Below are 21,889 nucleotides of genomic sequence, written 5' to 3'. Positions count from 1 at the left end.
GTAGAAAACATGGCTGCTCTAGGATCGGTTTTTCGGCCTTATATGTACGAGCCACAATCACCAGGCGGCATCAGAATGGTAAGTTGAAAACTTGACGAAGACTTGACTACAAGCTCGTGCGAGAAGGCAGCCTGAGGTGAATGACGATTAGTCGATTTCATCCAAGGCGAGGGTCTACGTAGAAACCTGCAGCTGTTCTGAACGGCCCGTTTCAGAGGCGACCTTTTCAAACATGTCGTTCTGTAAAAACTTTTTAAAAAAAGAATTATGCAGTTTTCACTTTTTCACTGTGAACATGAAACACCCAAAAATGAAATGAAGTGAAACCCATATGAGAATATCCATTTCAAAGATATGACCCCTTTAAGAACATGAAAAACAGGCCTGTAAAAAACATTAGTGAGATCACAAACCTCCCCACAGTTTCAGCATGGATCGACCTTTGATCTGAAAAGCAAACTACTTTCAACATGAAGTGGGTAACATATTTAAATACTTAACTTTCTTTAATGGATGTGATTTTCCTTCCTCTTTTAAATCACTGCTGTATTGACAGCGAGTTGGTATCTTGTTCAAGGACAAACGACTCACTCTGCCACCCTGCTGCTGCTCCTGGACTATATAAAGCAAAGAGCCATCTTTATGATTACACCACTCCACCACCATCAGCAGATGCTTCTCTGTGGCATGTTCCCAGTGAACCACTGGTGCCATAATCATACTCCATACACTCATGCTTAAGTGGCGAGCAGCAGTAATGAAAATCTCTGTTGAGGACTGTTGACGGATGCTCAAGTGTTTGATCTCAGTGCCAGAGCGCGGTTTCAGGCTGCAGGCTGAAACATGAATAGATCATTGACCTCTGTAACTCTGTAAGTGTATCAAAGTCAATGTAACATAAAAAAGGAAAACAGAAAGAGTACAATACAGTATATAAAACTGCAGCAGTTCTGACGGTTCAAGCGAATCAGAGTTTTTGTATGCTTGTATCTTTGTGCCAGTCCAGTAGGCTCACAAATATGACAAATATGTGAACTCTTGTGGCCCGGCATCTTTGGCAAAGAGTGTCCCTGAAAGTATGAAAAAGAACATGCTGCTCAGTGTTATGTCTGTCTATGGTTGATCCACCCGAAGAAATTTCTGTGAAGTGGGTCAATTTGAGACAATCTAAGAAATGTTTTAGCTTTAGCCTATTTTACAGAAGATGAATACCAAATTATTTGCAATTTTTTTGTGGTCTTTTTAATATATTTCCTCACATAGTTTTATTTTGTTATCTCGAGATACAGGCTTTGTTATCTCGAGATACAGGCATTGCTATTTTAAAACAATGAGATAATCAGCTGAATGTTATGAAGGGAAAAGGAAAGTTTGATGGCTTATTAATTATGATTTTGAGATATCAGCCATGCCAGCAGACGGTGTCTTGACAATTGTAGTAACTGATTTCTCATGATAAATTATCTCACAACTCTCACAACAAATTCACCTGGTGTTTCCTTTAGACAATAAGATAAATGAACTAGTTATCACAAGAAAATCAGCTTTGTTCTCAAGCTAACAAAATTACTGACTTGGGGTCTGGAGATAATAGTATTAAGAAGGAAATTGCAAGCACAGCCTGTCTCTACTTCTATAGCCTACTATTTGTATTTTCTGATGCCCACCTGGTGACTTAATAATATTAAGCTAATTAATATTAAGTTAAGTATAATAATTAGCTAGCAGGCAAACTAATACTACAATGACTGATTAAAACCGCTACTATTTATCTGACACACTAAAACAAGTGTGAGCACTCAACAGTGGAAGTTTATCCAATATGTTGAAAAAGTATCACAAATATATTCATTAAAAACACACTTAAGGCTGGTTGACATTGTTTTCAAGGAAAGTGCACTCGTGTGTCATGTGACTTATTCTGTGGCTGATACACAAATGTAACGCACCCTTGCAATAGCGCGCGCGCGCTCTTTAAAAAGTGCCGAGCCCGCTGTTTAGCTTTAATTGCCGACTACTACACTACTCCTTTGCTAACACTGAAACAACTTGTTGCTAACAACAACAGAATGTAGCATTTAAATCACAAGCTTACCTGACAACAGTCAAATCTTTTTGCGTGGGTTGGCGGTGGAGTAAACTGACGCAATTATCCAGTCCTACTTCTGCTCGTGCAGTAAATGATCAACTTCAATTTCGTACGCCGGCTGCCATTTTATACCGGAAGTAGTTTTCCGGTAAGGGCGTGTCAGCTGATAGGAGCATGGCAGCTCTTCAAGAGATTTTAAACTTTGCTGAAGCTGCTTCTCTTTACCGAGGTAAGTGTTATGCTGCCGTTTGTCATGGTAAACATGCTTATCTTTAGTGATAGCTTTGTTGGCTGTTTGTTTTTGCTTGACAATTTAATATTAACCGCCTATGACTGCTAAAGCTGCTAGCTGTCTTGCTGCTTCTCTACATTGCTAATGAACTGTGTATTTCATTTCTGCTCTTTTGCTGCTTTCATAGCTTAAGGGCCTTTTTATGTTTGGTTCGGGGCAGTCAATTATGATGCTTGTGGTAAAAAATGAACACGCTTGAGTAATTAGAGTGTTGTGTGCTGTTTTTTTTTGGCATAGGCTACACAGCTTTTTTTTTGTTTTGGCCTGTAATTGTCTCATTACAGTACTGTATGTTGGCCAGCAAGGTGACAAGTGTTTGCCTCATGGTAAACTTGTAGTAATTTGTTTAACTATTTTCTAAGAAAAACTGTTTGAGATTTTCTGATTTCAGCTTCTTACATGTGAATATTTTCTGTGTTCTCTGCGTTACCTTCTTCAGCTCTGTTGTCCCTAACTGTAGTATAGGACCGCTGCTTGGCTCGCTAATGCTTGGTAACTAGCAGTCCGGGTTAATTCGGCTGGTAATGGAGAGACAAAGTATATTTGCCAAAACTGGTCACTTTATTGCCATACATACAGTAGACTGGAGACCACACGTACCCTGATGGAACAACAACACAGCCCCCATTACCTATAAGGCCACTGTCTTAAAGGGACAGGCTCAGGCCGGTAACATCTGTAACAGTACAGACCTTTTCTTGGGTTACGTGGTTTTTGTTCCAAGAGGTCATCAAGTTCACAATTTCTCACTCCACACTCAGTAGTAAACTATTTCAAGTCAGAGCCACGTGTTGAGTTGACAGCTTGCTTTACTGCTACAGAAAACCTGCTGAGCTCCTGCTGGGCGTTATGCTTCCACTAACACACTCAACGACCTTAATATTTTATCCATGTGCTGATTGTTTTCTGCTGCTTCTCTGTGTGACATTTCAGATGAGGATATTGCTTGGCCTTTGAGTATTTGTTAAAGTGAAGGTTCGTAATGTATGTGCTGCACACATGAAGTGTCTTGTCTGTCTTAATGTAGTTTCACATCAGGCAGATTTAAGTTTTTTGTTTTTTCTCTCACTTCTCAAGATTGGTGCTTGTGGACACTTTAAATAGTGTCTGCTGTCAGGCTCTGTATCTAATGTGGCTTTTAGGGAAAGTTTTTATTACCACTCCCTGATCTCTGCTGTACTTATGGTTTAGGGAATTGGACCGTTGCCTCACTTTTTATCACTTTTTCATAATAAATCTGCTGACTGGGGATTGGCTGAATAAATGTAAGGATATTTCAGTTTTTCTTTTAACACCCATAATGCATCAATAGTTGTTTGCCCTGCTGAAGTATCCTTGAGAAAAACATTGAACCCAAATATTCTAGTTTATTGAACGTCACAGGGGATATTAAACATCACCTCAATGCTTACAATATGAGAATTTAGGGTTATGCTGTATAACAATATTTTACATTGTATAATCTTCAGTTCGTGGGAGTCTCTCCTTTGTCACTGCAATAGAAACACTGTATGCAAGATTTATTGCTGGATTATAGTCTTTCTCCTGTTATAAATGAGTATGATGTCACTTGGCAAGGACAGTTAATGCACTAAACTGTATCAGCTATAGTCAAGTCCAATTTTATGTCCACAAAAGCTCTTAATTACTGCTGATAGGGCCTTAAGGGCCGTCGTCTCTTCCAAGAAAAACAGTGAAACTACGGAGACATTTTGCCAAACATTTTCAACACGTTCCCTAAATAGCCTAGAGAGCAACAATTTCACAATGTATACATATCAACATGTTGCCTATATTGCTGTACATCATAGATATTCATCATGTAATTAGGTGGAGTACAGCGTTTTGGATTGGAGGTCTCGTCAGACAAGTTCAAGGAGAATATTAAACATGTTTAGTACGAAACTGACACGACACTAAATTGTTTTTGACTCATTACAAATCGTAAGCTTGGATTACAACATCCCTCTCCTCTGGTTTCCTGAATGTGAAACATCCATGTGGACCACACTGTTAGTCTGTCCCTTGGGCCAAATTTAGCTCTGAAATGTTGTTACATTGAGATGCCCATTTGATATCACTTTGATGGCAGAGAATGTCTGCGATGCGGCTCCTGTTATTTTTACAGAGTTCAGCTGGATCGCACAATGTGGGGGAACAAAGCAGCAGGGATACTATGACATATTTAAAGATCAGCAAAGTATTATTAATGGACTCTCTTGGGGAACAACGCAGCTCATTGCTCAAAGATTCTTTAAAGATAGTGATACAAAACATTCCAGATATTTCACTCTTGTTCTCCAAGCCCAACATGTGCATGTGGATTTTTGAATCAAATATTTTGGGGTTACCTGAAATTAAAGTTTCAAGTCAGTTGAATAAGTCAATTTATCATTTATATGATCGAAAAACGAATTCCCAACTGTTTTGATGATTGATAAATTACTTCAGCCATTTTGTATTGCAATTTGAAGATGTCACGTAACGGCTCTGAAAAGTTTGATTCTTGAAGCATTCTTAACCAATTTCTGACATTTTGTAGACCAAACGATTGATCGTCAGATTAATGGATAATGATGATAATGGGTAGTTAGATCCTTACCTAAAATTGGACATTGACTGAACTTAAAAACACCAACACGGTCGGTTGCATTAGGATATCTTTACCCTTTTTCTGCCACAACTGAATCCAGGCTAAACACAGGAGACCGTAAGCTGGAGGAGGAGGGAAGACCTCTAATAAGAGTGACAGAAGGTGGATCAACAAGGTTTAATATAGAGCCAGGAAGGTATTTTGGGACCTGCCTTTCAAAGGTGAAAATACCTTCCTAGACAGGAATACAAAGTAGGACACTGTTGCAGTAAACACTGAAAAAGGAAAATAACCGTTTAATGTGAAAAAGTGGCGTAAGCCTTTATTTAGCAGTCGAAAGTAACTCTGTTGGCTGAAATGGAACTACGGTACTGCTGGAAATAAAAACCTTTGAAGGCTCAGACTTAAAATAAACCCAAAATACTTTTTCCAATGCACAGATCAGGCCCATTGGTCTCCAATGTAGACTTAGGCATAACATGTAAAATTTCATAAGAAGCTGAAACAGTGAGTGTTAGGCTTTATTGCACTCGGTAGAACTGGGGAATTGAAATATGAATTCTTAAGGGCCGCAGCGGCACTGGCCCAGGTCGGCCCTGACTGTGTGTGAACAGCTCCCACCTTTGTAATCTGAAAGAAAACACGGCCAGCGTGCTCTTCATTTACATTCACAACAGCCTCTTTGGTTTGCAATTAACTTTTGACTTGTGAACGTTTGACATGGTGTGTCATTTGGCCCCGTTCAAAGCACTTTACTTTGGCTCCCCTCCTCATTACGTGGACTTGAAAAAATGTGTTGACTCTCCGCATCCCCAGCTTGTTGTCAGATTCATTTAGATCTATAAACCCCTCTGAGGGCCGTGTCTCCAAAGGCCTAACATGATGTCTGGCTGCACTAGCAGATGTTGAAAAGTCAAATTCAGGGTCTGCAGCTACTTCACTGCTCGTTCTGTCTCATTGGCCAAGTTTCATGGAATACTTGACTTTTTACAAACCAACCACTCAGAGCCAGTGAATGTGAGCACACAGGACTAAACGTTGCGTTAGATCGCATCGAAATGTTTTCTGTCAGACGGTGATGAGAAAAGCTGCAAATGAACATTCTGATACGAACTCATCAATGAGAAGCAATCATTGGAAACAGAGAGTTTAATAACAAAATGGTGACAGGACCTCATACAGATGTAAGCTCACAGAAAAGGAACCTTGTGTTTCATTCTCTTCCTGCTTCAGGTTATCGTACATATCTTACTGTTCAGTTTAAGTTTAAGGATCTATGAAAAATAGCAGCGTACAACTCATGTGACATTTATTAATTCTAAGGCAGGCTAGTTTAAGGGCTGTGTCGTTACGTTATCTGCAGCATAACACTCTTAATGACACACAGCTGTGGGGTCTTTGAAAGCCGGCAGTAATGAGGGTGAGGTTAATTCAAATTGAGCTCAGTCCACAAACAGTATTTACTGACATCATTCATTTTTTTCATCAGTGAAGTTTCATTTCACCATCTGAGACCAAGAGACACTCAGCAAGCCATCGCTTTAAATGCTAACTTCCACTTGGAACACAGAATGTCGGCAAGGGGTATACAGGAAAAAATGCAAAGCCGTATCTACTGACAGATGAATTGTAGTACTGTAAGATTTAAAAAATAAATCTGAAGCATTCTGGAGTTGTCTGCCGATAAAATCTTATGGGTTGGATAAATAGTAAGAAACAAGGAGAGAAACAGGAAGTAAATCTTGGAGGCTGTAGTCTTGATAGCTAACCAGGTGTTGAGATGCATTGATGGCGGCCTTTTGTTTAAGGTCCACAGTATAAGAATCGAATGTGAAGCTTTTTAAATTGAAAGTGACAGCTGGAGAAAGATAGGAAATGCAGGAGAGAGGGTCGGGGCACGCTGCTAAAGACTCACTCTTGGCTGGTACACATGCTACCAGGTGAGCTACCAGGACGTGTCTGGAATCTCACCACATCACTACACAGCAATATTAGAGCCATGACAGTGGATTTGACATCTCTTGAAAGTCGTCATGTCAAAAAGAACTTTATCCTCCTTTGTGACCATGACCCTCAAATTCCACAGGATCCGTCTCCGGCGCGTTCCGTGTACGCGGCGACCTCCGGAGTCGATCGCGGCCATTCAAGTCAATGCTGGTGTTTCCCAGAAGCGTCTCTCCACTCTGCTCCACTATAGATACCCAATAGAGTGTTTTTTGGACGGAGGCCGCTTCAAGCGTGCGTTAAGCTGAACAGAGCAGATCGTTCCAAACAGGAAGTTACACACGAATACTGACATGAATACGGCATACAGCATCCGGTCATTTCAAAATAAAACACCATGTACAGCCCGGTACAGACTCCCGTTTTTTCCGTTTTCATAACAACACACTGAAATCTTTAAAAAAGAGCACTTTTAATTAAGTCGTGTACTCAGCCATGGTAGAAGCACAAAAATCACAGAATGATCTCCAAATGAGCAGATGATCAACCTCGGAGCTGAACTGTTGTTTGTGTGTTGCTCTGTTTAACAATGATGTTATCGCGTGATTTCACAACTCCCATGCGATAATGTAGTTCTCTCACGATCTTGTGATTTCGCAAATCAAGCTGCTTGGGCCAGCGCTGCGCTGCGGATCAGACACGCTTCCTGTGGGCGAGGGCTCGCGCCGTCTGATGGGCCAGAACCGCGGCACAGATGGAACGTGCCGGAGACGGATCCTGTGGGATCCAGGCGTTATATGGATTATATTATATCTAAACTCTTTCCTCTCCCGTGTTACCGACTGATGTAAGATTAGGTGGGAGAAAAAAATGTTCCTCAAATTTTTTTTCCATCCATTTAACAGTTGGGAGGCGAATTTTGACAGTGGGAGAAAAAAACCCTTTTTTTTTTCATCTGTGATAATAAGTGAAAAACAATTTGGAACGAGGGAAAAAAGTTTCAAGAAGTAAAAAAAACAAACAAACAAAAATATTCACTTTTTTTGTAAGGCAACAAACATTTCTGAAGGCTGAAGGTCTAAGCATGAGCCATTTGTTTTTTTTCACTTGCCTCATGTCTTCTGTAGGATTATTAAGTTTACAGTAACATTACAGTATCTGCGTCAAAGTGCCTTGCAGCAAAATGTTTCCACTCTGTGTGCTGTAACAGTCTTGTTAACATGAACGAGGGAGCTGTGTCTTTTCCACACACTTTTGCTTGAAGCTGTCGCTGTAACAGTAAAACAAAAAAAGGAAACAAAGATTTAAGAACCAGAGGTAGAAATGAAATGTTTCCACAAGGCAACACAGTCAGAATGTGTTGGACCAATTACAGAGAGTCCAACACGTAAGAGCTAACCCTCTCAGACGATGCTCAGTCCATATGAAGCTTCAGTTTCTTCATGTTTACTCGAGAACCTTCCGGAAGTCCGCTCTGCAGCAAGTTGCAAAAGCTGTCCTCTTGCTTGTTGTCCTCTGTGGCTCCTCTGGGTTCACAGTGGGATTCACAGTGGGATTGTCCGCCCTTGTTTGAGTGTTCATCAGCAACCTCTGACCTTTTATAAGTTTGTTAGAGTTGCACAAATCAGCAGCAATTGTATTTTAAATGATTTTGTTGCAGTAGCGACTTTATATCGTTTTAAATGATACAATATCTCTGTTCTTTTACAATATCTCTCCATCTGTCGTCCATTTTTAACCAAGGGTGCATTTACAACAATATAATATAATATTCCGCCACTTTGTGTCAAAGGTCAAAGAATGTCTTAAAAGGCTCAACACATTGTTCTTAGAAACAGATATTAAAGCAGCAATGATAACTGGGCCTACTTTCCAGTTAAGCATCAAGGTCTGTGAAGTCTCTCAGGGGTGTAACAGTTAAGAGATCCCAATTACATATCCTGTAATAAAAAGCAGCCATTAGTGCGCAGGTTAATGAGTCTTGGTGTCTGTGATTGGTCACGTCTCCTCCTTAGGTTACGTCCAGCCAATCAGGTCGCTTGTGAGGCTTGCAGGTGTGAATGTCCACCATGGCCTCACAGTCTTGGCACTCGACAGCGCAGCACCACTTGAACTTGCACTCGCACTTGGTGACACGTTTGACGCGCATGGTGTCGTAGCCCCGCCCACAGCACATGACCTCACAGCCGTCTGTGCCTCTGGAGGACTTGTTGCACACTCTGCCCGCTGTGCCCAAGGAGCCTGGAGAGGAAATCATGTATTAATGTTACAGACAATGTTTGAATTTTCTTCTTGCATGATGAAACGTGTCATCTGGTTCTGAGGATTTTCCAACGTGTTTTTTTAATCCCCTGAATTTTACCAGTACAACATGAATACTGTGAATGTTTACTTTCTTATAAAATTAGATTTTTTATATTAATAGAAACTAAAGTTGTAATCAGCACTTTGTCATTTTAAAGCTGCCTGAATGTTTTTTAAAGTTGCTGTCGCGGTAAACATCTGTTTGCTTTGCACATCCAGCAGACCAGACCAGTTTTCTTTCTTCCTACATGAAACATGTCAGTCCAATGTTCACTCTTCTTTGAGCTCTGTTTTGGTCCCCACCAACCCAAACAATAGATCTGGTAAATCTCCTGGTTGGTCACTTCTGTCTTCAACTGTCTGTTGTCTATGGCTAGGCAGCAGAGCAGGTTGTAATGTAGAGAAATGTAACCACTGTCTGGTCCAATAGCAGGTTTAGCTAAGCAGAGAGAGTCTGGGCCGATGGCGGACTGGAGTCACTGGAGCCTTCACCACTTCTATCAGAGGTAGTTTATGGATTGTGGTCATTTTGAGATAGGAAATATGGGGAAGGGAGAGTCGGGTTCTACATGCAGCAGGGGGCCAAAGGTCGGAATCGAACAATGGGCGATGCGTTGAGGACTTTGCCTCTGTACGGGCGCCTGCTCAACCAACTGAGGTAATCTGCTGCCCAATCTGTTTTAGCAACTAATTCAGAAGAGCAGTATTGGCAAATATCAATTTCAGATATCGGTATCAGTATCATTAAAGTCCTAACGATAACCATCCCTAAATACAATAACTGTCACTCTGTTTTCACAAGTGGTTTGTTATCAGTTGCCATAGAGATATATCAGCTTCAGAAGTCCAGAAACTCTGGACTAGTTCACTGAGCACCTCTGAACACCAATGCATAATTTGATGACAGAAACTGACTCTTTTTTTCCCACCCTCTTAGCTCGGTATTAGCTTCCAGACGGGCTTACAAAATAGTCTCCGAGCCAAACACAAAGGTGTCGATGTACTCGGCTGTAAAGTCTCGGCCTAAGATCAGATGCCACGTCTAATAACAGAGCGTCCCTGAAGTAAAGAGAAAAGGATGAGAGCAGATATTCCCCTCGGGCTCTTGGGAGTGGAGCTTAATACTGACCAAAGGAAGGATCTGAAAAGTAAGCCTGCATGTAACCTTAGGCTGTGAATTCCTATACAATGGAGATTAGTGGCAAGGAGGGTCATAAGCTTATTTTAGGATCACCTTTTAACAAGAAAAGACGGCCTTTCCTTTGAAGGAGCACACCTTTATTAACCTCAGTTGTCAACCTGCAACCCAGCTAACAGCAGGGCGGAGCGGGAGGATCCGATAACCTGGTCCCATTACGTGCCCTCTGTGCTATCTAACCTAGTGAGCTAGTGAGCTGCTTCCCGCTCTCCTGAAGCAGCTGGACTGGAGGACAGAGACGGAGCTTAACAAGGCAAAGCAAACAGCAGGAATCTAAGGAGATGTCAAAGGTCAAATCAGTGAGTTTTAAGCTGTGAAGGAATGCAACGTTCAGCGGAGTCTCTGATTTTGTAAAACTGACAAAGGTCCAACCGCCTGCTTGAATTGTGCAATAGTAATAAACTCAGAAGTCAGTGGAGTAACAGGGTCGAGACTGCTTCCCCCAATGTTCACAGTGTAGAATAACAATGTTTGCTGATATGAAAGCTGAATAATTAAGAAGATCCTGAGTCCTTTTAGTGTGTTACCTTTAAACACTGAGTCTGATACTTTAATTAAAAGCCAATACACTAAATGCTAATAAATGTGTGTCTGACACTTCAAAGAGACACTTAAATCTGACAGTTTTCCCCCCGAGCTTCTTTTTCCAAATACAAGATGGATTCAAGTTGTTCTATACTTTTAGATAAGATTAGATTTTTGCTGATTGTCATTTCATTGATGTAATTGAACTTTATTGTCATAAAATTCCAGAGACGAGGAACGTGCAGATAAATTGCTGAATTTGAAGCTCATGCGAGGAACTTCGGTTTGTGATGATTGTGGACAAAGCCGTGAGCACATCTTATAAGTTTTTGCCCTGGAAGATGTAAACAAAGGCAGCGTGCAGGTAAGCTCTTTGTCTGACACCTGTCTGAGTCATCAGAATTAATTTTGGTTTCATAACCAGAGAGAAAGTCCTCACAGGAGCTTTAAAGTAAAGAGTTGTGACTCGACACTCCTGAAAGTAAAGAGACGTTCCTTCGATAACTCAAAACAGCACTGAGCTCAGAGCGTTTGCAGCCATCGAATGTCTTACAGTCATCATGCTTCTCTCTTATTCATGTGCATCTTAAGTGTCAAAGTCCCTCTCTATATTTTTGAGACTTCCAGGTTACGAAACAGACTTCTTCTTTTCGTCACTCACCTGCAGAGCGGTCCATGAGGCAGTAATCTGGAGAGTTCTCCACGTACACTAACTCGTTCTTGGTGTTCCCCTTGGCGTCCTTGTCGGCCACAGTGAAGCCCGTCCCGTCCTGGTTCATGGTCACCTCGATGGCTGTGTTGTACTTCTTGCGGAGGTAGTCCCCGGTCCGCCTGAAGTCAGACATGGCCAGCCAGCAGGTTCTCAGAGAACAGGAGCCACTGACCCCGTGACACTTGCACTCCAGCTTCATGAAGCGATTCACCGCCTGCAGCACGAGTCAAAGGTGACGGGGCATTAAGCCTGTGGCATGATTCAGGTGTGATCGATGCAGCTTGCACAGTTAGTGAAATATTTAACTAACAGTTAAAACCCTCCCAGCTCGTGTTTGAAGCTAAAGTGAATTCATAATGTGAGCTGCCTGTTGTTGGGCTACACAAATATTGGTGATGTTTACTTTTATAATGTGGTATTATTCGTGTTTGAAACGTTTCTGGAAATTCCATTGATCTGCGATAATTACTCAATTCATTTAAACAGTTAAAAACTGTCTGCAACGATTTTGATATTCTGATTGATCAATAACGAAATGAACATTTTCATAGTTTTTCTGAGTTTTTCAAAGCTGGTGAAATAACTGAAGCACAACTTACGAGTCCTTCACAGAGCATTCAAACACATCTCATTCACGATGAACAGTGTGCAGCAGAGCAGGTGTGAAAAGCTTCTTAATGATACAGAGCTATAAGTTTCACGCTCAGGTTGCAAGAAAAATTATATAGCAAGATATTCCACTGTACAATTGTCAAAAACAACTAATGAAATAAGTCTCTCTGATACATGGAGCGGTGCTAAAGCTCATTAAAGCTGCTGCTCACCATCCGACCGCACCGGTTGTTGTGCAGGTTCATCAGTGCTCGAGCGTCTTTCACCATCCTCTCTCGGGCATCTACGAAGGCCTTGGCAAATTTGATGCCGTAGTAGATGTTGTCGCTGCAGCCGCCCCAGTCGAAAGTGCCCTTGTCGTCGCTCGCTTGGCCTCGCTTGTGGCTGTCGCAGCTGCAGATCTTCAGCTCGCCCTGACTGCAGGCCCTGGTGATGGCGTAGACCACTCCGGCTGAAGAGATGGCGTACACGAACGCTGCCTCTCGACTACCTGAGTGCACAGAGAGAAGTGTTTGTTTTTACTGCTACTTTTATTTGGATAATTGACAGTGTTATGTAGTTGGCAGAAACTGTACCACAGCTGACTTTGTAACTTTTTTTGAAAGTTTCCAAAAAGCAGGAGCACAGAAACCAGTCCATTTATGGTGGACGGTCCAGACAGAGGTAGCAGCATGTATAACATCACAGTCCAGCCGACTCTCCTTTCACCACTTTAATTTGCACAGATGGCAGCTTTCTCAGTGATCTGCTATGTTTTCATTTCAGACAAGAGGAGATTTTGGGGGTTATTTGGTCTGGCTTTCCCACCCACCTCTTGTCCTCATTCCTGCTCACGCAATGAAGCAGAACACAAGCGATATGTCAGGGAGTAAAGCTTTGTCTGGCTGCCAGAAACATCTACCCAAATATTTACATCTCCTATTACTGTTTATACATCAGCAGTATGGTGATCTGCTACTTGTTTTCGGGGAACATCCACTTTTGTAATCGTCCGTCATTCCTGAGAAGGTAAAAAAACTACAGCCCTTTCCCTTTCTGTTTGTACTCGAGGACAAAGTTGATTTTATAAGACACCTATTAATTCTCTGCTCATCTGGCAGCGACGGAGACATTTACGAGGGTGATTAACTCAAGTGTCGCTGACATAAACAACCACTGTCACGCACATGCAGAGAACCACATAGATAGAGAACCCAGTCCCTGTGCGCACTCACTTCGCAGCATCACCCTGCCGAACACCGTGTGGTCCCGCTCCAGCGTGCTGCAGTTCCAGCGGTGGTGTCTGAACTGGTGCTGGCACTCTTTGATCCACTCTTTGGCTCCCCCGCCGATGGACTGCATCAGGTCCGGGTGTTGCTGGCACAGCTGCCGCTGCTTGTTCACCAGGCCGGGAATGTTGTCGCAGATCACCCGAGCACCCAGCGCTCCGATGTACCTGCAGACACAGACCCAACACAGTGCTGATCACGATGAAGTTAAAGGAGCAGTCCACTGATTTTACGCATAAAGTTTATGTCTATCATAAAGGACGAAACTGTGCGATATAATACAGTATATTGTTTTCTTTGGCTCCAGAGGAACTTCATCAAGTCTGAGAAAATAACCCTTAAAGATGTCATCAAGGTGACACATGACATAAAGTCAATCTCAATTTTAAAGAGGTAAAAAAGTGTTTAACCTTGTAAACATCTTCATGTGCTACAAGACATATCAGGGACAACATGAGCATCATCTCCGTGGCTGGGCCTGTCAAACTGCAGTGCACCAAGGACCGGCTGAACAACACAGATTGTTGGCAGGTTTGTCACAAACCTAAGGAGCCAATCATGTATGCATATCATTATTTGTAACCTATGGCAACCACTTCCTCGATACGCGAGCCGGCTGTAACTGTCATCGTAATGTTTGCAAACTCACTCCTGACTGCTAACGTTAACGTTACTGCTGCTAATTACTACATTTCAAGCTAGCTAAGTTTCAACAAGTTGCCACTAAACGATGGCAGAGACGTGTTTTGTTTTCACGATGGGGGAGCCGGTTGGAGGTTTGAATAGTGGGCGGGGCCTATGCAGGAGTTTTTAGTGAGGGAGAAGGAGGAGATGTCTTGGTAGGATTTTTACAAGGTCAACGTATTTTGCAGGAAAAAAATATCAGACAATTTGTGATTTCAAGCAGAGCATTGTCTGTGTCAGAACTGGAGCTGCTCTTCAAACAGCGATAAAGGCCTTGCAGCTATTTTGCCACTGGTTTATTTTGCAGTTCCTTTCACCAAGGGAGACACGTTCAACTTGGAATGAAGTCAGATGTTGACTTGAACGTTTTTTTTTACCACTCTTTCTCTGTCTGAGCTACATGACATGAACATGTCTGTAAGGACTACATATCACAGTCTGTCACGATTAACAGACGTAGGCATCTCCCAGGAAACAACACGAGCTGCATTTTAGGTCACGTAGGATCCAGACATTTTTGGACATGTTGGCCTCGATTTTCGATCTTTTTAATCGTACTAGTCAAAAGTCTTTTAACTGTATGGAACTGCACTATTAAATCACTGGAACAGCTTTTGTTATTTTCACAAATGGGCTTATTCTAAAAAACCTATAAAATCATCAAATCTTGTTTTATTCGTACAAAAACTTCAGAGTAAAAATGACAAATTGCCACTTTAATCAGGCGTTATGTTCTGGACTATATCTTCACTTGGACATGTTTCCTGGGGATCAGGAATCTGTCCTGCACACAGCCACTATTAACACTTTAATTTGTTGGTTTTAAACGTTTAGTAGGAACATCACGCACAAGACTAAACATATTAGGAATCCTTTTAGATCAGTGGTTCTCAACTCGCCTCAGGACCCAATATACCTCCTTAATGTGAGAACCAACTTTCAGATTTTTAGAACCACTCAAATATATTTGATGATAAACGGTGCAGTTTGGACCTGAGATGGAACGAAACATCACAGCGTGTCAGCTTCACAAAACACAACAGTCAGCCGAGATAGTGGCAGTGAATCTGGGGAAAATATTCCCTTTACAGAAATATGTTAAAAACTGCAACATAAATGTTGAAACTGTCGGGCTCATCAAGTTTAAAGAATGTAACTGTGGCTGGGATTACCCAATCAGTGAACACAGGAAGTGTAACACTACTGCACGTCAAAGGAAACCTATGAAAAGTGTAGACGTTCTGTTGTTGATCTGCGACCGACTGAAAACAGCTCCGTGACCTACTGTTGGGTCCCGACCCGCCAGTTGAGAACCTTGGTTTTAGATGGTGGTAGGCAGATTTTCTTTCTGGACCGATCAGGCTAGCTGTTGCTAGTCATTATGCTAAGCTATGATGGCTGCCTGATGTTTGTAGCTTCATATTTACACAGACAAGAGAAGGAACTCTTAAAGTGAATAAACTTGTTTCCCAAAGTTGAAACTTTTCCTTCGAGTCTGGATGATTGATTGATTCCTATTAGCCGGCGTATTATTCCTCACACCCTTTTGTCTACTTGAGACCCACATATTCAGGATGTAGAAGAGATTATTAAATTCCTCCCGTTCAGTGAAAAGCCACTCGCTCCCTGTGACAGGCCTTTGCCTCCTGCTCCATTCACACATAATCCCTGACTCTGGAGCGACTCTTAAAAGGGCGGATCACATGCTGCTGCTATTGTGACAGTGGGGGGCCTCTTATCAACAGGACATGAGGACAGTCATCTACAGTGCAAGTGACCGCTCAGGCCTTACCCTCCCATGCTGCCTCACACACACACACACACACCTCCCTCTCTAAGCCTGCACGCTCCACTCTCCATCCGGATATCATTATAGTCCCTAATCGCAGCCACATTTGTGTCGCCTGGCCACCGAGACAGAAACGAACGTAGCAGGCAGTTTCCACTCCCGTTATGGCTGTTCCCCGTCCCGTTCTGACCGCGACTCTCCGCCTGAGCAGCAAAGCAGAGCAGAAGCACTGCTTGTGTTTATTGTGCGTTGTACATACCGGCTGGGCCAACAGACCCCTGACTGCCTCCAGGAGGACACACACGTAGAGAGAAAGAGAGAGGGAAGGGTCCCTGTGCAGAAAGACACATGCTGCTCATCCGAATGATCACACTGGTCATAAACAGGCGCCAACAACACAAACCAGGATGAAGTATTAATCAGACCTCTCCTTCTGTCTCTGGAATTTCTCACCAAATTAATCACTTTTTTTATTTCATAATGTATTTGCATAACACTGCAGAGGGATTACACTGCTGCAAACAGGATAAAATATGCATTTGGCTCTCTTGGGAAATTACATTTTTTACAAAGGGCCCATTTCTTCATCAAAATCCATCCAGAGTCGAAGTGTTGTGCAGCGCAGGCCCATAATTCATCATCTACTACAGTGAGCTTAGTTAATTACAAAGTGCACATCAAATACAATCTCTCTCGCTGTGACCTGACACTTGAGAACAACTATTTCAGGTGGGTGGGATAAGAGGGGGGCGGGGGCTTACACCCCTGTGTGTGTGTGTTTTTCCACCTCAGGGCGTTTTTAAACCTCAGGAGAAATCATCAAGGAGCATTTATTCATGCACCAGCGCCTGCACCTGCCACTTACTCTGGGCAAGATGGATGGATAGGGGAGATCCCCCCCCAACACCATAAATCTTCATGAAACACATGACACACTCTGCTGCGCTGAACATCTCACTTTGCACTGATGTTTGGAGAAATTAATAACAGAAAGTCCCCGCAGAGCTGAGGAGAGATGACGGGGTTTTATGGAGCACGTTTTATGGTTATGGCTGATTTTTGTGGGTTTTCTTGGAACAAAATGTTTCATCCAAATTACAGTTTAACATCATGTTGTTAACATCAGAAGACAAGTTGTGTTTTGATCTTTTTGCCTTTTTCATAAGATCATTTTCCATCTTTACCTGACAGAGAAATAAGAGTAAACAGTGTAATAGTTTCCCTACTTCTTGCATCTGTACATTCACATTCATTTTTTTTATTCAATAGTGATTATAATTCAGTGATCACTCACCACCACGACGAGTCCACTCTGGGAGTGAAGATGAGCAGCAGCAGGATAAAGATGGAGTATATCTTGGAGGTGGATTTGGAGTGATGGTGGATTTTTGTCCCATTTCTGATCCCCATAGCCCGGCTGCTGTCAGATAAGCTCCGAGGTTTCTCCAGACAAAACATGGTGCTCCCTTTCATGTGTTGGCGAAAGCTGCGGAGTCAGGTGTGAAAGTCCGGGACGAGCGTCTTCCGTCCATCGTCGGAGAACACGAGAACTTGAGACGGAGGAAAAGTGCTTTAAAACTCCATCACTTAATAATGCCGTACAGATCTTCTGTCCGTACATCCATAATCTTCATCCGAATCGGAGATTGTTAACAATGAGTGAGCAGAAGAAGTCCTCGGGCTTAGATGTCTCTTATATCAAGAATTAATTCACCGTTTGTTGGCTGTTGCGCAAAATTAAACGTAACTAAAGCTGCGAGAAAAAAACACAAAAGCACGCGAGAGGAATAAAAGTCGTGTGGAAGACCTCCTTCCGAGGATGGACAGGCAGTGTGCGCACCTTTCCTCCTGTCGCCGAGAATGAAGATGCGCTCAGAAACACGCAGCGCTGCGCCGCGGTGCGTCAGCTGTCTGTGACCCCCTCCCTCCCTCCCTCCCTCCACCCCTTTGAGAAAATTACTAATGCGGTATGTGGAGCAGCAGACAGCAGGACAGGAGATGTGTATATTTAGTTTGATGGAAAGTAGTCCCTGCTGCGTCAAAATCAACTGATCCAACTTTTCATAAGAACCGTTAATGTTTATGTTTTAGAGGGTGGGGGGGGGGGTTTGTCCCATCAATGAACTATTGTATCGCTGCACATGGAGTTACATTGTGCCGTTTTCCACCCTTCAGGTGTTTTTGCATGGTTAGTGCTACAGAAGGAGATCTATTCTTTGAAATGTGTCCAAGATTATTTGTACATTTGAACATTAAAATCTGTTTTTCATGACGGAACATTTAAAACTCTTAAAGCTGCACAAACTTTTGGTTTGTGTTGATTTTGGCGCCCCCTGTGGACAGAGCCGTACCTCTTATCTCTCTGCTGATTTTGTCCTGTTCGTGCTTCTGTGGTGGTTTTAACAAAAAAATCCAGTCACATGTATCACTCACTCTGAATGTTGGAAAATGTAAACAAAGGCAGCGTGCAGGTAACCGCTTCATCTGACACCTATCCCCCCCTCGCCAGACGTTTCAGGCATTAGACAGAAATCATCAGTCTTGTCGCTGATGGTCTGTTTGCTTCTGTAGCTCATACAGAGTCATCAGAGTTAATTTCAGTCTGTTTCATAACCAGAGAAAAACTCCTCACAGCAGCTTTAAGTTCAGCACAGCCGAGGACTGTGTGCACCAAACCAAAACGCCTCAGACGTTTATTAACATACAAGTGAAAACATTGTTTTATGTGACTCTTCATTCTCTCCAATAAAGACACAGTTGGCAGGTGTGTCCCTCCTGGTGTCCATCATCAGTGTCGAGCAGAAGGTTTTGCTTGGGCAGCCTCAGCTATGAGGGGTCAAGCTTCCATGCTTTGACACATCATTAAACAGGAACTTTGTGTCTCCATAGAGATCAGTAATCCTTCCCAGGGGGCATTTTGGACATCGTTCATATGCCTGACTGCATCGTGGTTCGTCTCCTGCAGAATTAAACACATAAACGGTCTGCTGTCGTCTGAGACGTTAACTTGTATGAGCTGAGGTTCATGAGATCTGTTCAAAGGCAGTTTCACATTCATGCTGAGATTTCAGTCTAAAAATGAATTTGTTTCCTCAGCAGCTGCCCGAAGGTTTCATCAGGTAGTTGTGATATTAGTCAGACCAATCAAAGGGGCTTTCCAACATGCTGTACGACACCGCTTACCCTTTGACCCTTCGATCAGTGAAACGAGCCTTCACAGGTTAGAATCACAGAGACTGTGCACTTTTGATTTAAATATCCTGGTGGAGGAAAGGCTTCGTCCTTGTGTCTGAAACTGGACTCAGGTGACATGTCACTGGTTTGACGACACAGTAGAAGTCGCCTCTTATCAGCATGGCGGTTGACTTTGACATGGCTTACATCTGTCCTGTGCTGTAATGCCTGGTTCCCCATGCTCGGTATGGGGCCTCATTAAGTCTCTTTCTGTTCACACAATGATTGATAACTATTAAAAAGGTGCTCTCATGCCACACACAAGAGTAAATGATACTTCCTGCCAGCTCCAGGCACTTGAACCTCTCTTGTTATGCCACCAGAGCGCATGTTTGTAGTCCTGTCTCTGAAGCTGTACTGCTGATACGAGCTGGTTTGTCTCATCGAGCCAGCGTGGAAACTTACGACCCCACGACAAGGACGTTTCTGGCTCGTATCCTTGTGACTTTCTACGACACACACTCGGTGTCTCGTCGGTGTCTTTCTCTACCTGCTCGACACACACAGCACCGTGTGCAGACAGTGTGCGAGGGTCGAGGTCATTTCAATCAGTGCAAAGCCAGGCGCGTTAGTGAAAGACCTGACATAAAGGTCAATAACAATGCAGCTGCCTAAAAATACCAGTGCACAGACCGCAAAGGTAGGAGTGTGTCTGTGAATGAAAACGGGATCATCTTAGAGTTCAGATACATTTTTTCATATCAGGAAGAATTTCATATTTTGTATCTTTTCTAAACAACAAATACTGTAAATACACAATGCCAAAATATATCTCCGTTTACCTTATTCCCACAGCGGCCATTTTCCTCGCATGTCTCAGAGTGAGAAGCTCGAATGCAGTTATGAAGTAATGCTGCGTTCCACGTCGCAACACGTATCATCGTTATCATTTCACCGCTTCCCAGTTAATTGGCGACTGATAAGATGATGGATGTTGAAAATCCAGAAGGACACGGGGTCATATTTTAATACACAACATACTTGCTAACTCATTAGCCACTGATAGACGACAACTAATGTTAGCATCCAACCACCTCCTAGCTTACATTCATAGTGGTACGTTTTACAGTGTGAAAGGTTTAAAGGTTTAAATTCCTTTAGCTAGCTAACTTTAATATTAGTAAGCTAACAGCTACAGCTTGTGTTAAGTAGCTAACGGTAAAGCTTAATATTAACTAGCTAGCAGTGATGTTAGCTAGAAAGGTGTTGCATGCTGACGATAGTACATAATGGCTTATTGGTGTTGGTGTCTGACCGTACCTGGCTTGTTAGCTTGTTGTAAGTTTGACAGATGTCTTTATGTTAAGTGTCCGAACAGGTCAGTCATGTTGTTGTTTCCTTTCCCTCCACAGATGATAAAGAGGAAGTGATGAGAAGAAGGTTTATTTAAGTGACCTTGTTCACGTCCTGAATTTGTCGCTCGCTGTCCCAACCGAAATGTTTGCTAGCTCGCGTCGAGCTCACTACTTTCCTCAAGCTCTCGTAGCTTTTTAGATTAAACAACTCGAGTCAGCTTCACCCGAAACAGGATCTCATTCTGTTGCAAACAATGTTGTTATCTAATTAGCCGGCTAATGAATTAGCCTTTAGCTCAGATTGTATATGTATGACAGCTTAAGCCAATCCTTCGTTCTTCAAAAGAGCAGTTTACAATCTGATATCATTGGTGCTCTGTCCACCTGGTCTCTGCTGAAGGTCCGTGTCTTTGCCACCTCTCATTGTGTATCACATAGACTGAAACCCACACATAGCCTGGTTGTTTGTCCTTCGGTTATGTCACGTCTGGATTTGGAGCGACACTCGGATCCTCATTACATGTGACCCTGTCTTTCTTTACCGCAGGACAAGCTATGGATATTACAGTGACAACTCTATAACAAATTGCTTTACAGGGAGCAGGTGACGGCGGCGATAACGCTCGTCATCCGGCCCTCCCTCTCCTTCTGTCTAGCTTTGAGCCAGCTCCAGCTGTGGTCTCTTAAGAGGCTCAGTGTGGGGGGCCTGGGCTCCTATTCTCGGCCCATCTCATGGCCAGGGCTAATTTTAGACGCTGAAGAAGAGGGGACGAGAAGGAGGAAAGAAAAAGAGCAAGACGAGGATGAGAGAGTGGTGAGATGATTGTGACATTGTTCGGGACTTGTGCAGTGACGCAGACGAGAAAATGGATGGTTAGACTGTTTTCTGCGATGAGTGGGTTGTAAATATGCGGTTTAAGTCGTGACGTGTTTCGTGCTCCTGCCTTGACCTCAGATTTGTCATCTCATTCACACAACATGACACAGCCGCCATGAGACGTATTGTACGTCTGCTTTTCTGCCCCACAGTCATAAAGTCCAGCACTTCGCCCGGGTGGGACATGTGGCTGCAGAAATCCATTCATGTAGTTAGTTATATAAAGGGCTGTGTCACAATCGTTCCTCACAGGGACAACATCCAACAAATCTATAGCAGATAAAAATGTTGCTCTCCAGGAAAACAGGCACTTAGACAGAAATGTAATCTACCGCTCTGGGATTTATTCTTATGGAAAAAGGTTATTTATTAGCTCTCTTGTCATGTGGAATCCTAACACAAGGAGAGCCAAGATCCATCTGAGGTCACGGACCCATAGTTTGAATAAGAGTTTCAAAAAGGCATCGTTTTTT

The 21,889-nt window shown here is 42.8% G+C and overlaps 1 protein-coding gene across 2 annotated transcripts; it reads right to left on the bottom strand.

Annotated features, from left to right (window-relative positions):
• Positions 1–8,929: 8,929 nt before the first annotated feature.
• Positions 8,930–20,865, bottom strand: LOC138605304 (protein Wnt-2b-like). 2 transcript variants are annotated; one of them, XM_069677454.1, is made up of 6 exons: positions 20,853–20,865; positions 17,305–17,356; positions 13,484–13,704; positions 12,482–12,759; positions 11,607–11,871; positions 8,930–9,159 (listed from the first exon to the last, which is right to left on the bottom strand). In XM_069677454.1, exons 3-6 carry the CDS (start codon positions 13,608–13,610, stop codon positions 8,930–8,932), a joined length of 900 nt encoding a protein of 299 aa, XP_069533555.1. In that variant the 5' UTR covers positions 13,611–13,704; positions 17,305–17,356; positions 20,853–20,865. The 2 variants fall into 2 exon arrangements, with proteins under 2 accessions (XP_069533555.1, XP_069533554.1); XM_069677453.1 differs by lacking the exon at positions 20,853–20,865 and having other exon boundaries at positions 17,305–17,483.
• Between the last annotated feature and the right edge of the window lie 1,024 nt (positions 20,866–21,889).

This window comes from Semicossyphus pulcher, unplaced genomic scaffold, assembly GCF_022749685.1.
Source record: "Semicossyphus pulcher isolate SPU_LCO1_2020_fin unplaced genomic scaffold, fSemPul1.0.p SCAF_3, whole genome shotgun sequence".
In the NCBI taxonomy this organism is placed as follows: Eukaryota; Metazoa; Chordata; class Actinopteri; order Labriformes; family Labridae; genus Semicossyphus; species Semicossyphus pulcher.
This window is presented reverse-complemented; position numbering and strand designations above follow the sequence as displayed.